Source organism: Pipistrellus hanaki (assembly GCF_964339955.1).
Source record: "Pipistrellus hanaki genome assembly, chromosome: 18".
Lineage (NCBI taxonomy): Eukaryota > Metazoa > Chordata > Mammalia > Chiroptera > Vespertilionidae > Pipistrellus > Pipistrellus hanaki.
The window spans coordinates 12508810-12525165 of NC_140520.1; the positions used below are offsets into that span (position 1 = coordinate 12508810).

At 40.4% G+C, this 16356-nt stretch overlaps 1 protein-coding gene across 4 annotated transcripts in view; it reads right to left on the bottom strand.

Moving 5' to 3' along the window:
- The window catches only part of GATAD2B (GATA zinc finger domain containing 2B), a 66749-nt gene that overhangs the window by 12040 nt on the left and 38353 nt on the right, over window positions 1-16356 (bottom strand). For 2 of the 4 annotated variants that reach the window (XM_084866799.1, XM_084866796.1), the window contains exons 2-4: window positions 3189-3524; window positions 821-950; window positions 149-280 (exon numbers count right to left, since the gene is read on the bottom strand). In XM_084866799.1, the coding sequence (XP_084722925.1) occupies window positions 149-280; window positions 821-950; window positions 3189-3523 (597 nt within the window). In that variant the 5' untranslated portion in view covers window position 3524. Of the gene's footprint in view, window positions 1-148; window positions 281-820; window positions 951-3188; window positions 3525-11810; window positions 11874-14772; window positions 14882-16356 lie in introns of those variants that run through there. The other 2 variants (XM_084866798.1, XM_084866797.1) reach the window with 2 other exon arrangements.

The window sequence follows — 16356 nt, forward strand, 5'->3', positions numbered from 1 at the left end:
TCCCACTGACCAGGAGGGAAAATGAAGGGGGTGGGGGGGAACAAGATTTTGTTGATAAACGAACGCTTAAAATAAAAAAAATCTACCTGGGGCAGCCCATTCGCAATCCAGTTTCCCCCCCCAATCCCTTATTTCTAGGGCACATTACCTTTTGAACCACGTTCTCTTTCTGTAGCTGACTCTGTCTCAGTTTCTTTAACAGCACTAGTCGAGCTTCTTCCAATCGCAGCTCATCCCTCAGTTGCTTGATGAGCTGCTGCCGTTCCTCAATGCCTTTCCCCTAAGGAAACATGGAGACTATCATCTATGGTAGCAGGTGCCCAGAGTCCCTTCCTGCAAGATGATCCCTTCTTTTAGGTCTGAAACCTTCATCTTCCACAAGAAGCAAAAGTGGTGATGGGAGTATCTTTGTGTTCCTGGGGTCTGGCGAGCACCGGGGTGGTGGCAGGAGCCTCTCCCGCCTCTGCTGCAGGCTGGCGGTAAGGAGCAGGCTGGCGGTAAGGAGCGAGGGGTCCCAGACTGCAAGAGGGATGTCTGACTGCCAGCTTACCTGATCCCTCGCCCCCCGCCCTCCACAGGCGGACATCCCCTGAGGGGTACTGACTGTAAGAGGGTGAAGGCCAGGCTGAGGGACCTCACCCCCCATCCCCAGTGCACGAATCTCATGCACCAGGCCTCTAGTCATTTATAAAAGCATCATCAATGGTAGTTATTTTGACCTAACAAGTAACTATAAAAATAACAGAACTGGGATACTTACAGAATTAAAGAGAATAGGAGAAGAAAAACATTTCTGTCATTAAAAAAAATTTTTTTTTACCTTAAACATCTCTAGGTTGGCTGCTTTGAGTCTTTCTTCCATGCGGGAGCTGGAACGGGGGCTGGAAGCCTCGTTATCAGACAAAACGATGATGTCTGGGGAGGGAGTTAGCCTTCCGCGGTCTGGCTCACTAAGACAGAAAGAAAAAAGAATTAAGGTATGTCCAACAGTGAAAGCTCACAGAAAAGTCTTTGAAACTTCAAGGGAACTTAGGTCTGTCCCGATTTACACAGGGGAAGACAGAGAACTCAAATTGTAGGATAAAGAAGACACTAGAATGTAAGTGATGATGAAACCTGAACGAAAGTACTTTTCCTTTCTAAATTCCTTACAGAGACAAAGACACAGATTTCAGAAATGGAAATAAGAGTGTTCTCATCACACTGAGTAAATTAAAATTTTAAATGTTCTCCCTATACCTCTCTCCCCTCTGGGTTGTTTCATTAGTAGGAACAAGAAGAAAATGGCTGGTTTGACAGGTGAAGAAGGGTTTAAGGCAGGAAAGCCTAGATGCCCACACCAGGTACAGCTAATATGTTGCTAAGGAGATAGCTCATTATACCAATAACATGGTCCTGGCTATCTGAGATCTATAAGAAAGGAGGTTATATCACAACTCCATGATAATCTTATCCTGTCAAGAGTTAGGGTAAAAGAAGGTACTGTTCTCCTTGGCTTGAGGGAATGGACAATGCCAAATACGTCTATGGCCTTCTGGAGGACTGACACTACAGATGTAAATATATATGGAACTTGCATCTATTTGCCAGAGTTCTGCTTAGTATCTTTCTTCAGAAACTATTGTATCTAGAAATAAATTTGAAATCTAAGTGTTCCACACTGGTTCTCCAGGAGCTTATTATATATATATTTTTTAATATATACTTTGATTTTTTACAGAGAGGGAGAGAGAGAGTTAGAAACATCGATGAGAGAGAAACATCAGCTGCCTCCTGCACACCTTCTACTGGGGATGTGTCTGACACCAAGGTACATGCCCTTGACTAGAATTGAACGTTTCAGCATGCAGGCCAATGCTCTATCCACTGAGCCAAACTGGTTAGGGTTCCTGGAGCTTATTTATTAAACAACTCTAGTTTTGGTCTTTATGGGGCTAGCCTTGAAAGAATCTACTTGTGTCTGGCCAGCATGGCTCAGTAGTTGAGCATCAACCTAAGAACTAAAAGGTCACAGTTTGATTCCTGGTCAGGGCACATGCCCAGGTTTTGGACTCCATCCCCAGTGGGGGGCATGCTGGAGGCAGCTGATCAATGATTCTCTCTTCATTGATGTTTCTATATCTTCCTCCCTCTCCTTTAAAATCAATTATATTTGCCGGCACCGGTTTGGCTCAGTGGATAGAGCGTTGGCCTGTGGACTGAAGGGTCCCAGGTTCGATTCCGGTCAAGGGCATGTACCTTGGTTGCGGGCACATCCCCAATAGGGGTGTGCAGGAGGCAGCTGGTCGATGATTCTCCCTCATCGATGTTTCTAGCTCTCTATCCCTCTCCCTTCCCCTCTGTGAAAAATCAATAAAATATATTTTTTTAAAAATCAATTATATATATATATATATTTTTTTTTTTTTTAAAAATCCTACTTATTTCTCTAAGATGATGAAGAATGGCATTTCCCACTTATTCCTTAAGACCTTGAGCTCTTCACTGTAGTTTGGAGTACATAAATCTAAGCAATATGTTCTTACGTCTTATTTAAACATTAACTCAAACTTTTTTTTTTTTTAAATATTTTTTTATTGATTTTTTTGTACAGAGAGGAAGGGAGAGAGACAGAGTTAGAAACATCAATGAGAGAGAGTCATCGATCAGCTGCCTCTTGCACACCCCCTACTGGGGATATGCCCGCAACCAAGGTGCATGCCCTTGACCGGAATCGAACCCGGGACCCTTCAGTCCCCAAGCAGACGCTCTATCCATTGAGCCAAACCGGTCTCGGCTTAACTCAAACTCTTAATACACACAGATCAATCAAGGTTTCTCCCTTCCACTCTTTAAATAAATAAAAACACATTGGGGGGAAGACTTTTTAAAAAATAATTTTTGAAAATGTTTTTATTTACTTATTGGTTTTTAGAGAGAGAAGGGTGGGAGAGAGAAAAATGGATCCTGAATGTGCCCCAATTAGAGATTTAACCAGCAACCTAGATGTGTCCCTGAATGGGAATTGAATCTCAGACCCTTTGGTCCATGGGAAGACACTCCAATTGAGCCACACCGGCCGGTAAGGGGGTGGGGGGATATATATATTAGGATGTAAAACACCCTCCTCTCGCTGGAATTCATTCTATTTTCATAGGCTTAATTTATGAGAAAACCCTATACCTAGAGACAGCTGAACCAAGCCATACCTCCGTCTAGCACTCATATCCACAGGCTCATCATTGATATTTTCTTTGCCTGGCCTTCCAGCAATCCTATTGTCTCCATGAGGCCTGAGATTCCCATTGAGTTTCTCTTCATAGCCCTTGACACCACTGCCATCCTGTTTGGTGGGTAACTCATGAGACACCTCAAGATTTGCCAAATCCTTCCGTTTGAGCAATGCCAACATTTTCAGACGTTCCATGGCTTCGTGCCCCTCCATTTTGAGTCGCTTGGCCAGGACATCATCTCGCTCATCTGCTGGGTCCAAGCTCCGTTTCAATAAATTCAGGCGAAGAGCATCTTCCGTCATTCTATCCATCCTGTGGAAAGAAAAATACAAGTGAGATCAGAATAAAATCCCTTAAATAGTCCATAAGGAAAGAGGGTGGGGTGGTAAAGGTATTAAGAATCATCATAAACATATACATGGAGGCTTAAAGTTAACTCAGCTAACCTGTCCTTTATCTTCCTAGAAACTAAAAAAACTACAAATACTCTCCAGTCAATTAGGTCCTTACTATAGAGATATCTGAAACCAAACACTACATTCATCTGGATAGTCTATTAAGAGCCTACGTCTCTCAAAAAAGACACATTCCTTTGTGTCAGATCATTTAACTCATACCAAATTTGCCTACTGGAAAACTCTTATGGGAAGTTCTTCAGGTCACACATGCATTATCTTGAATTGGTCTACCTTATAAAGGGAGAAATATGAAAAAGATGAATTAGACAAAGATCATCTATTAGGAAGCCGCAGTTGTCTCAATATAGCAAGATCAGAGGTGCCTACTGTTATTTGCACTTAATGCTATAGATACAGATTCAAAATCTTTTTAATAAAATATATTTTATTGATTTTTCACAGAGAGGAAGCGAGAGGGATAGAAAGCTAAAAACATCGACCAGCTGCCTCCTGCACACCTCCTACTGGGGATGTACCCACAACCAAGGTACATGCCCTTGACCGGAATTGAACCTGGGACCTTTCAGTCCGCAGACCGACGCTCTACCACTGAGCCAAACCGGTTTCGACCAGATTCAAAATCTTAAAATACTTGGCTTTGCTTAATGAAAGACTATAAGTCCCAACTTTATGTGCTCACAGCCATGCCTGCCTCAAAATCCAAAGAAACAGGAATAAAACTTGGAAACATTATGCTAAGTAAAGGACATAGAAGGACAAATATTTTATGGTTCCACTTATTTGAGGTACCTAGAATAGGCAAATTCACAGAAACAAAAAATAGAACAGAGGCTTGAGTTGGAGAGGAGGGGAGTGAGGAGTTATTATTTGTGGAAACAGAGTCTCTAGGATGACGAAAAAGTTCTTAAAACAGATAATAGTTAAAGGAGATAAAAGACTTGTTCTTGGAAAACTACAGGACATTGAAAAAAGAGATAGAGGAAGACAGAAACAAGTGTTCATGGATTGGTAAAATTAACATAATTAAAATATCCATACTACTCAAGGCAATCTACAGATTCTAATGCAATTCCTATTAAAATACCAACAGCAAGCATGGAACAGTGTGTGGAACCTCAGAGGGAAGGTGGGAGAGAGTGGGTGTGTGGGAGGAAATCAACCAAAGACCTTGTATACATATATGGTACGCATAACCCATGGGCACAGACAACAAGGAGCTGAAGACCTAGAGTGGGGGTTTTGGGCAGGCTAAAGGGATCAATAGGGGGAAAAAGAAGACATATGTAATACTTTCAACAATAAAGATTTATAATTAAAAAAAAAAAAGAAATGTAGAAAGTCCACCACACCATACATGATAAAGGACTTAAAATGTAAATTGTGAAATCATAAAAATCCCAGAAGAAACCATAGGCAGCAAAATTTCAGACATCTCCATAGCAATATGTTTATGGATACATCTTCTAGGGCAAAGAAAATAAGGAGAAAATTAAAAATTGGAACTATATCAAAAGAAAAAGCTTCTGCACAACAAAAGAAACCATCAACAAAATGAAAAGGGAGCCCACTGTATGGGAGAATGTATTTGGCAATGATATATTTGATAAAGGGTTAATATCCAAAACACATAAGGAAACAATACAACTTAACAAAAGAGACACATTAAAAAAATGCTCAAAGTCACTATCATCAGAGAGATGCAAATTGAAACAATGAAATATCATCTCACACCTATCAGAATGGTAACATCAATCCTCCTATATAATAAAGAGCAAATATACTAATTAGACCAAATAGCGACCTTCAGGATGAAGCCGAGGCTGCGAGGGCCGAGCTCCTTGCACAGATTTTGTGCGTCAGACATCTAGCATATAATAAAAGGCTAATACGCAAATTGTCCCCACAGGCAGGAGTTCAAACCACCAGGAGTTAGACCTGTGCTGACCACCATGAGATGGCGTGGAACATGCGGGCGTCGGCAATGCGGTGCTGGCAGCAAGCGGCAGTGGAGGTGCTGCCAGACCTGATGGGCCCTGACGAGAGCGGGACCTCAGCAAGATGGAGCAGGTGAGCAGGTGGCACCAAGCCACCACGGGTGTGAAGGGAGGCCTCGGCCAGCAGCCGCTAGGGATCCTACCTATGCACAAGTATTGTGCACTGGCCTCTAGTAAATCAGTAAGTGACAAGTGCTATAAGAATGTGGAGAAAAGGGCCAGGACTGGTTTGGCTCAGTGGATAGAGCGTCGGCCTGCAGACTGAAAGGTCCCAGGTTCGATTCCGGGCAAGGGCATGTGCCTTGGTTGCGGGCACATCCCCGGTGGGGGGGGTGCAGGAGGCAGCTGATCGATGATTCTCTCTCATCGATGTTTCTAACTCTCTATCCCTCTCTCTTCCTCTCTGTGAAAGATCAAGGAACCTTAGCCTAGTACACTGCTGGTGGGAATGCAGACTGATGCAGCAATTATGGAAAACAGTATGGAGTTTTCTCAAAATATTAAATATGGGACTGCCATTTAACCCAGTAATCCCACTTTTAGGAATATATCCCAAGAAACCCAAGACACCAATCATAAAGAATGAATGCACCCCTACGTTCATAGCAGCACAGTTTACAATAAGTAAGATCTGGAAATAATCCAAGTGTCCATGAGTGGGTTAAAAGACCTATGATACATTTACACCATGGAATACTATGCAGCAGTAAAAAAGGATCCCTTACTCTTTAAGACAGCATAGAAGGACCTGGAGAGTACTATGCTAAGCAAAATAAGCCAGTCAGAAAAAGACAAGACAAGTATCACATGATCACACTCATATGTGGAATCTGATGAACAAAACGGATCCAGAAACATGAAAGCATGGAATGGACTGTGGACACAGTAGGAGCCATGTAGGAGGCAATTGATGGATGTTTCACTTTCACATCATTATTTCTCTCTCTCTCTCTCTCTCAAAACCAATTTTAAAATCTTAAAAATATATATATTGCCGAAACCGGTTTGGCTCAGTGGATAGAGTGTCGTGTGCAGACTGAAGGGTCCCAGGTTCGATTCCGGTCAGGGGCATGTACATATGTTGCGGGCACGTCCCTGGTGGGGGGTATGTGGGAGGCAGCTGGTTGATGTGTCTCTCTCATCAATGTTTCTGGCTCTCTATCCCTCTCCCTTCCTCTCTGTAAAAAATCAATAAAAATATACTTTAAAAAATATATATATATTAATTGGAATTATATACAGTATTTAACTTTGGGATTTTTTTCACGCATCGTAATTTTCTTGAGATTCAACCAAGTTGTTGCTTGTATTGATAATTTGATCCTTTTTATTGCTGAATAATCAGCCCATGGTGTGGACGTACCACAATTACTCACCTGTTGAAGGACAACTGAATTTTTTCTAGTTTTTTTGCTATAACAAAGCTACTACATTCATATACAAGTTTTTGGAGGAACATACGTCTTCATTTATCTGGGATAAATGCCCAATAGTACGACTGCTGAGTCACATAGCAAATGAAAGTTTAGTTTTATAAGAAATTGCCAATCTGCTCCCCAGAGCAGTTATATCATCATATATTTCCAGTTTCTTCATATCCTCACTAGCATTTTGGTGCTATCATTATTATTTTTTATTTTGTTTTTAATTGTCACCCAAGGAGTGAGGATAGCTTTTCCATAGATTTTTTAGAGAGTAGAAGGGCAGGGGAAAAGAGAAACATTGGTGTGAGAGAGACATATTAATTAGCTGCCTCCCACACACACCTGGTCCTGCAACCCAGGTACGTGCTTTTGAACAAGAAATGGACCCATGACCCTCCAGTGCACAGGCTGACACTCTACCACTCAACCACACTGGCTAGGGCTGACATTTTTTATTTAAGCCATTCTGATAGGTGTGTTGTGGTATTTCACTGTGGTTTTAATTTGCATTTCCCTAGTGGCTAATGATGTTGAATATCCTTTTTTATGTGTTTATTGCCATCTGTAATTCCTCCTTTGTGAAACTTCTGTCTTTTGCCTATTTTCTAATTGAACCGTTTGGTTTTTTTTTACTTACTGTAGAGTTTTGAGAGTTCTTTACGTATTTTAGACATTAGTCATTTGTCATACATGTGGCTTCCTAATTTATTTTCAGTGAAATTAAACATTACAGATACAGTTGAAGCACCCATGTAACTTTACCCCCAAACTATTCTTTACTCTCACTCCTCCCTCTCTTCCCAGAATTCATTATGATGAATTTATTATCATTCTCATATTTTTTAAATCCTCACCCAAGGATATTTTTTCATTGATTTTAGAGAAAGTGGAAGCGAGAGGGAAAGACAGAAATATCGATGTAAGAGAAACATACTAATTGGTTACCTCCTGCATGAGCCCTAACCAGGGCCCGGGCCAGGGAGGAGCCTGCAACCGAGGTACGTGCCCTTGACCGGAATTGAACCCAGGACCCTTTGGTCTGTAGGCCAATGAATGCTCTATCCACTGAGCCAAACCAGATAGGGCTCTCATTAATATTTTATAATGTTTATTTCGTATGTATATATCCATAGTATAGTTTGTATACATTTATTAATTGTATTTTTTAAAGTAGCACTTGGCCTGGCCGATGTCACTCAATGGTCAAGTGTGGACCTATGAATCAGAATGTCACAGTTCAATTCCTGGTCAGGGCACATGCCCAGGGTTGCGGGCTCGATCCCCAGTAGGGGGCATGCAGGAGGCAACCAATCAATGATTCTCACTGATCTTTCTATCTCTCCCTCTCCCTTCCTCTCTGAAATAAATTTAAAAATATACTTTTTTAAAAAGCAAAATTAAGTAACATATACTAGAGCTGCTTTTTAAAAATATATATTATTTTATTGATTTATGAGAGGAAGGGAATGGGAGAAAGAGATAGAAATATCAATGATAAGAGAGAATCAGTGATTAGCAGCCTCCTGCACACCCCACACTGGAGATCCAGCTCTGTAACCTGGGCATGTGTCCTGACCAGGAATTGAACAGTGGCCTCCTGCTTCACAGGTCAACACTCAACCACTGAGCCATGCCAGCTGGGCTCATTTTGCTCTTCAATGTTAAGTTTTTATAGTATTTAAAATTTACCTAAATAAATGAGGCCCTAGTAAAATCCTCACCTGAGGACATGCTTAGAGAGAAAAAAACATGGATGTGAAAAACATCAATCAATTGCCTTCCGTGAGCACCCTGACTGGGGATCAAACCCGCAACCCAGGTATGTACCCTAACCAGGAGTCAAACAGGCCACCTTTTGGTGCATGGGATGACACTCAACCAACCAAGCCACTCTGGCCAGGCTAATTAATTTGTTTTAACGGCTGTGTAGGATTCCACAGCAAAAACAAAACAAAACAAAAAAAAACAATTTAATAATCCATTCTCCAGTTCAACACTTTTTAGGTATCAATTTGTAGATGTTAAAAGCAATGCTGCTATTTCTACTTCTGGCCAAGATGGTGTGACACAGGTTGGATTTACCCTCCCACCTGAAGCAGTAATAAAACCAGACAAAATACATGAAACAAGGGTCTCAAGACACTGGACACTAAGCACAAAGGACAATGATCCCAGAGGAATAAGAGACAATGGGATGAGCTCCACAACTGCCCTAATTTATTGCCTTAGAAGAGTTTCTAGGACATAGTGTGGGGGAAGTGAGAGGGAGCCAGGCAGACTCCTGAGTTAAAGAGATGGATGAGGGTACAGTGCGATAAAGGCAGCTATGTTTCAAAAAGGACAGAGTACCATAGAAGTGAGGCAGCTATGTTTCAAAAAGGACAGAGTACCATAGAAGTGAGAATACAGAAAGGTGGATATAATTTAAAATGACAGATAATAAGTGTTAAAGGCGCATGTAGAGAAATTGGAATCTTCATACACTACTGATGGGAATGGAAAAGAGCCTGGAAGTTACTCATGAAGTTAAACACAGTTAAAACACAACCCAGCAATTCCACTGCTAGATATATACCCAAGAGAACTGAAAACATTATCTCCACACAAAAATTTGTACACAAATATTCATAGCAGCATTATTAATTATAGCTAAAAAGTGGAAACCACCCAAATGTTTACCAACTGATAATTAAACAAATGTACATCTATAAAATGAAATACTGTACAGCTATAAAAAGGAATTTAGTGCCCTGGTCAGGTAGCTCAGTTGGTTAGAATGTCGTCCCAATACACCAACATTGTGGTTTTGATGGTCAGGGCAAATGCAGGAGTCAACCAATAAATGCATGAATGGGTGTAACAACAAACTGATGTCTCTCTCTCTCCCTCTACATTCTTCTCTCTCAGAAAATCAATAATAATAAAAAGGAATGAAGTACTGATATGATACAACATAGATGAAATTTGAAAACATTAAGCTAAGTGAAGCAAGCCAGTCATAAAAGTTAATATATTGTATGATTCCATTTATATGAAAAGTCCAGAAAAGGCTTGGAGTAGAATGGAAACAAAGTAGATAAGTGGTTTCCTAAGGTTAAGGAGAGAGGAATAAGGAGTAACTGCTAACAGGTAGGGGGTTTCTTTTTAGGGTAATGAAAATGTTCTAATTTTAGATTATGTGTGATAGTTGCACAATTTTGAATATACTAAAACCATTGAATTGTATACTTTAAATGGGTAAATTTAGGATATGTGAAATATGTTTCAATAAAGATGTTAAAGCACTGGCAGGGGTGACTTAGTTGGCTGATAAATATTTCATTTAATTCTCAGAAAATTCCTATGAAGTCCACATTATCCCCATCCTTTCAGAAAGAAATAACTAAGACTCAGAAAGACTAAATAAACCTGCTCAAGGTCACAAAATAAATAGGAGAGTCATGATTAAAACCTAGGTCTAATTCCAATGCCCAGGACACCCCCCTTTCCACCACACCAAGGATGGTTAAGTAGGTTTCAACTCTCATACCAACTTCATTTTATTGATGGTCACCTATAACATTCTGTTTTATCAATAAACACTTTTATTCAATTATTGTCTACCATAGGCACCCCATATGAAAACAGCAGCACACATATAAACCAAGTCTTTACCATATCCATCTCTAATAGTAAAAGTATAATATGCTAATTAGACTAGACATCTTTCCAGGAGCCAGGGGCTGCAACCACAGGATCAAGGCAGCTGCCATGGCTGGTTGTGAGGGAGGCTAAGGCCTTCTCTTGAACGAATTTTGTGCATCAGGCCTCTAGTATATTATCATAATCAGACAAATAAATCTGAATTAGGCCTACGCCCTGGGAGGGTAACCATATTTTTGTACTTTGAGGAAACAAGAGCTGGGAAGTGGACATGGCAGTGAAACAGCAATCATCTACAAACCTTAGGAAAATCTCACAAATGTTTTGGCCTCGTGAAAATTTCTCCCAAATATCCCTCAAGAATGTTCATAGCCCTAGCCAGTTTGGCTCAGTGGATAGAACATCAACCTGTCGACTGAAGAGTCCTGAGTTCAATTTCAGTCAAGGGCATATACCTTGGTTGCAGACTCAATCCTGGCCCTGGTGCAGGAGGCAACCAACAGATGTGTCTTTCACATGGATGTGTCTATCTGTCTTTCCTCTTCCCTTCTACCCTCTTAAAAAAAAAATGTTCATAGCTCTGTATAGCACTAAATTAGTAATATTAGAGAAGGGAGAATGTTATAAATAGCAGCCTCGCTAGGTATTTATTCCGTAGTAGGCCTAATGAAGTTTCTCTAATGCCAATTCATGCATGTGACAATCATACAAATAAATTCTATCTAAGCAGTGCTTCAGAGATGAGTAGCCTCATGCCCTCTACTTATAACTGTGTACAGCTGAATGAATGTCAATTTGTCTCCCACCAAAGTGGAAGCAAGTTGCACTTCCAGGTCTTGGCAAAGATCACAGAGCAATGGTCCTGTTCTGTACATCAGATGGCTGAGCGAATGAGATATCTGAGCTCCTTCCAAGCTACCTAATGCTTCCTACTGCCAATCATTTCCAGCAATTAACTCTGCAACCTATTTCAGTTCCCCAAAGAAACTCTCACACACACAAACCAAACTGCAAAACCAATTCTTCAAGTGGGGCTAAAAGCCCCTAAGGGAAAACAAAATGGTTATAGAACAAGTTTTATCTTAAATGCTAAAAGAGTGAAATTATCTCCAAATGTACCATTTTATTGGATCATCTTAGAGGTTGCTTCTACACAGTCCTACAGGTAGCAATCTCGAATTCAGCAACTGGTGGAATAGAAAAGGGTATGGATAAGGACTTGAGAAGAATATGTATCAATGTGAATACCTAAGCTCTATTAATAATTTCTCATTAAGAAATTTGGATAACATGGAACAAAAAGAAACCACTCTGATCTCTGCATAAGATAGAAACATGCAGGACATACAGATCCTAAAGTAAATGCTTATTATATTAAGCTAGAGGCCCGGTGCACAATGATGTCCCTCGGCCTGGCTTATGACCTCTTGGCAATCTGGTGTCAGACTGCCGGTTTCAGCCCAATCCTTGCAGACCAGGCCTCTAGTATGCATATAACAGTGGTTCTCAACCTTTCTAATGCCACAACCCTTTAATACAATTCCTCATGTTGTGGTGACCCCCAACCATAAAATTATTTTTGTTGCTAATTGTAATTTTGCTACTATTATGAATCATAATGTAAATATCTGTGTTTTCCGATGGTCTTAGGAGATCCTGCTAGAGGTTCTTCCTGCCCTCCCATCCCTTCCCTCTGAGATTATCAGTCTGTTCCATGTTTCCATGCCTGTGTGTTAAGCATCTGGCCCTTGGTGGTCAGTGTATGTCATAGATACTGGACAAACAATCTCTTAGACTTTTATATATAATAGATTATTTCTGGCAAGATTATGAACCAGAGGTTAGAAATAAATTTGGCAGACCTGGCTGGTGTGGATCAGTTGGTTTGAGTGTCATCCAATATACCAAAAGGTCGCCGGTTTGATCCCCAATCAGGGCACATGCCCGGGTTGCTGGTAGATTGTTGCTGACTCAGAAGGCAGCCAATCATTGATGTTTCTCTCTCCCTCTCCCTTCCTCTCTAAAATCAAAAAGGTTTGATCCCAAGTAGGATGTGTGCAGGAAGCAGCTGATCAATGATTCATTCTTATCATTAATGTTTCTATCTCTCTCTCCCTTCCTCTCTGAAATCAATAAAAATATTAAAAAAAACAACAACAATATACTAATGACCAATTAATACATGAAAAGATGCTCAATGACACTAGTCATCAGAGCTGCAAATCAAAACCACAATGGCCTGGCTAGAATGGCTCAGTGGTTGAGCATCAACCTATGAACCCTCTCTTCCTCTTGTTTTGTTTTTTTTTAAATATACTTTATTGATTTTTTACAGAGAGTAATGGAGAGGGATAGAGAGCTAGAAACATTGATGAGAGAGGAACATCAACCTACTGGAGATGTGCCTGCAACCAATGTACATGCCCTTGACCGGAATTGAACCCGGGATCTCTCAGTCTGCAAGCCGATGCTCTATCCACTGAGCCAAACCGGTTTCGGCTCTCCCTTCCTCTTGAAATCAATAAAAATATATTTAAAAAAACACACACACAATAAGATAGCAATTCACACCCACTAGAATGGCTATAATCAAAAAGAAAATAACAAGTGTTGACAAGGTTGTGGAAAGAGTAGAACCCTAGTATATTGCTAGTGGGAGTGTAAAATGGTACAGTTGCTTTGGAAAATGGTTTGGTGGTTCCTCAAAAAGTTGGAATAATCAAAAACAGAGAATTATCCTATGACCCAGGAATTCCATTCATAGATAAATATCCAAAAGAATTGAAAATAGGTATTCAAACAAAGACTTGTACAAAAATGTTCCTGGTAGCATTATTTACAATAGCAAAAAAAGGTAAAAAACCCAAATGTCCACCAACTGATGAAAGGATAAGCAAAATGCGACATACAGTAAGTCCTCACTTAACAACATCAATAAGTTCTTGGAACCTGCAACTTTAAAAAAATGTTTCTTATTGATTTTAGAGAGAGATAGGAAGGGAGGGAGGAAGAGGTAGAGAGAAAGAGAGAGACAGAGAGAGAGAGAGAGAGAGAGAAACTTTGATTTGTTGTTCCATTTATTTATGCATTCATTGGTTGATTCTTGTAATGTGCCTTGACCGGGGATCAAACCCACAACCTTGGCATACTGGAATGGCACTCCAACCAACTGATCTACTCAGCCAGAGCAGGAAACTGCAGTTTTATAATGAAACCCATTTGCCATAGGCTAACTGGTATAAACTTAAGTTTCTAAGGCATGTTTCTGGTCACAAAACATTACCAAACTTCTAAATTAAGACTGAGATAAATGAGCTATCTATATTTTTAAAAGATTAATAAAAATAAGTAAGATAATTATTTTCCAACCTGCTTATTCCAATTCAGGATTGAGAGTGGCCAGAGCTTATTCCCGCAGCTCAGGGCGCAAGTGGGAGCCAACCACCCTGGACAGAATGCCCTTACATTGTAGCAAGTATTCACACCCATACTCAAATTGAGATAATTTATTATAGATACACCAATTAACCTAACAGGCATTGCAACTCTACAGGGAAGCAGCCAAAATGGGGAGACAAAGAAACATGTCACAAATGAAAGAATAGCAGAATTTTCCTGGGGGAAAAAAGAAATCTAAATGAAATGGAAGCAAGCAAACTACCAGACACATAGTTCAAAACAATGGTTATAAGGTTAACTCAAGGATCGTAATGAAGCTCCAAGGGACTTAGTTGAGACTTGCAAGGATCTTAGTGAGAACATCAATGACATGTTAAAGGACCAGTCAGAAATTAAGCATACATGAACTGAACTAACTTTACAAGAAGTCAACGATTTGGAATACGAGGAACCAAAAAACACCCAATCAGAAAATAAAAAAGAAAAAAGCATCCAAAAATATGAAGATAGTATTAAGAGCCTCTGGGACAACTTCAAGTGTACCAACATTCGCATTATGGCAGTGCCAAAAGAAGAAAAAGAGAGAGCAAGATAAATGACAGCCCTAGTCAGTTCGGCTCAGTGGATAGCATCGGCCTGCAAACCAAAGGTTCCGGGTTCGATTCCAGTCAAGGACACATACCTCGGTTGCAGACTACTCCCTGGCCTGGGCCCTGGTCAGAGCTCTAGCAGGCAGCAACCAATCAATGTGTTTCTCTTACATGGATGTTTCTTTCTGTCTTTCCCTCTCTTTTCCACTTTCCCTAAGAATCAATGGAAAAATATCCTCGGGTAAGGATTAACTACAACAAAAAGAAAAAATGACAGGAAACTTCCCTTACCTGGTAAAAGAAGTAGACTTACTGTCCAGGAAGCGCAGAGAGCCCCACACAATAGGAACTCAAAGAGGTCCACACCAAGACACATCATAATTAAAATGCCAAGGGTTAGCCCTAGCCAATTTTGCTCAGTGGACAGAGTGTCAGTCTGCAGACTGAAGGGTCCTGGAGTCAATTCCAGTCAGGGGCACATGCCCAGATTGTGGTCTTGATCCCCAGTAGGGGGAGTGCAGGAGGCAGCCGATAGATGACTCTATCTAATCATTGATGTTTCTCTCTCTCTCTCCCTCTTTCCTCTCTGAAATCAATAAAAATACATAATTTCTTAAAATGTCAAGGGTTAAAGACAAAGAGAGAATCTCAAAAGCAGAAAAGCAATTACCTACAAGGGAGTACCCACATAAGAGTAAGCTGATTTCTGAACAGAAACTTTGCAGGACAGAAGGGAGCAGCAAAAAATATTCAAAGTGATGAGTAGCAAGAACCTACAACCAAAATTACTCTACCCGGCAAAGCTATCATTTAGAATTGAAGGTCAGATTAAGAGTTTCACAGACAAGAAAAAGCTAAAGGAGTTCATCACCACTAGTTCATGAAATGTTGAAGGATATTCTTTTTCTTTTTTAAATATATATTTTATTGATTTTTTACAGAGAGGAAGGGAGGGAGATAGTTAGAAACATCAATCAGCTGCCTCTTGGGGATATGCCCTCTACTGGGGATATGCCCGAAACCAAGGTACATGCCTTTGACCGGAATCGAACCTGGGACCTTTTAGTCCACAGACTGACGCTCTATCCACTGAGCCAAACTGGTTTCGGCTGAAGGATATTCTTTAAGAAGAGGAAGAGGAAGAGATAAAAAATATTAACAATAGCCGAAACCGGTTTGGCTCAGTGGTACAGTGTCGGTCCGCGGACTGAAAGGTCCCAGGTTCGATTCCAGTTAAGGGCATGTACGGTGGTTGCGGGTTGGTCGATGTTTCTCTTTCATCGACATTTCTGGCTCTCTCTCTCTCTCCCTTCCTCTCTGTAAAAAAAAAATCAATAAAATATATATTTTTAAAAATATTTACAATAAAATGGTAATAAATATATATCTATCAACAATTTCATCTAAAAATAAAAATAAACGAACAAGCAATCTAATAAAAATAAACTGAGGGATAAAACAGAACCAGAGGCATGGAAACATGAAACAAACTGATGAATCTCAGAAGGGAGGAGGGAAGGGGGCAGAGAGAGATTAATGAAATACTTTATTGCATATATGCATCACCTATAGACACAGACAATAAAGCCTAAGGTGAAATAAAGCCTAAGGTGAAAGCCTAAGGTGGGGAGGGAATTGGGTAGAAGGGGGCAATGAGGGGATGGGGAAGACATATG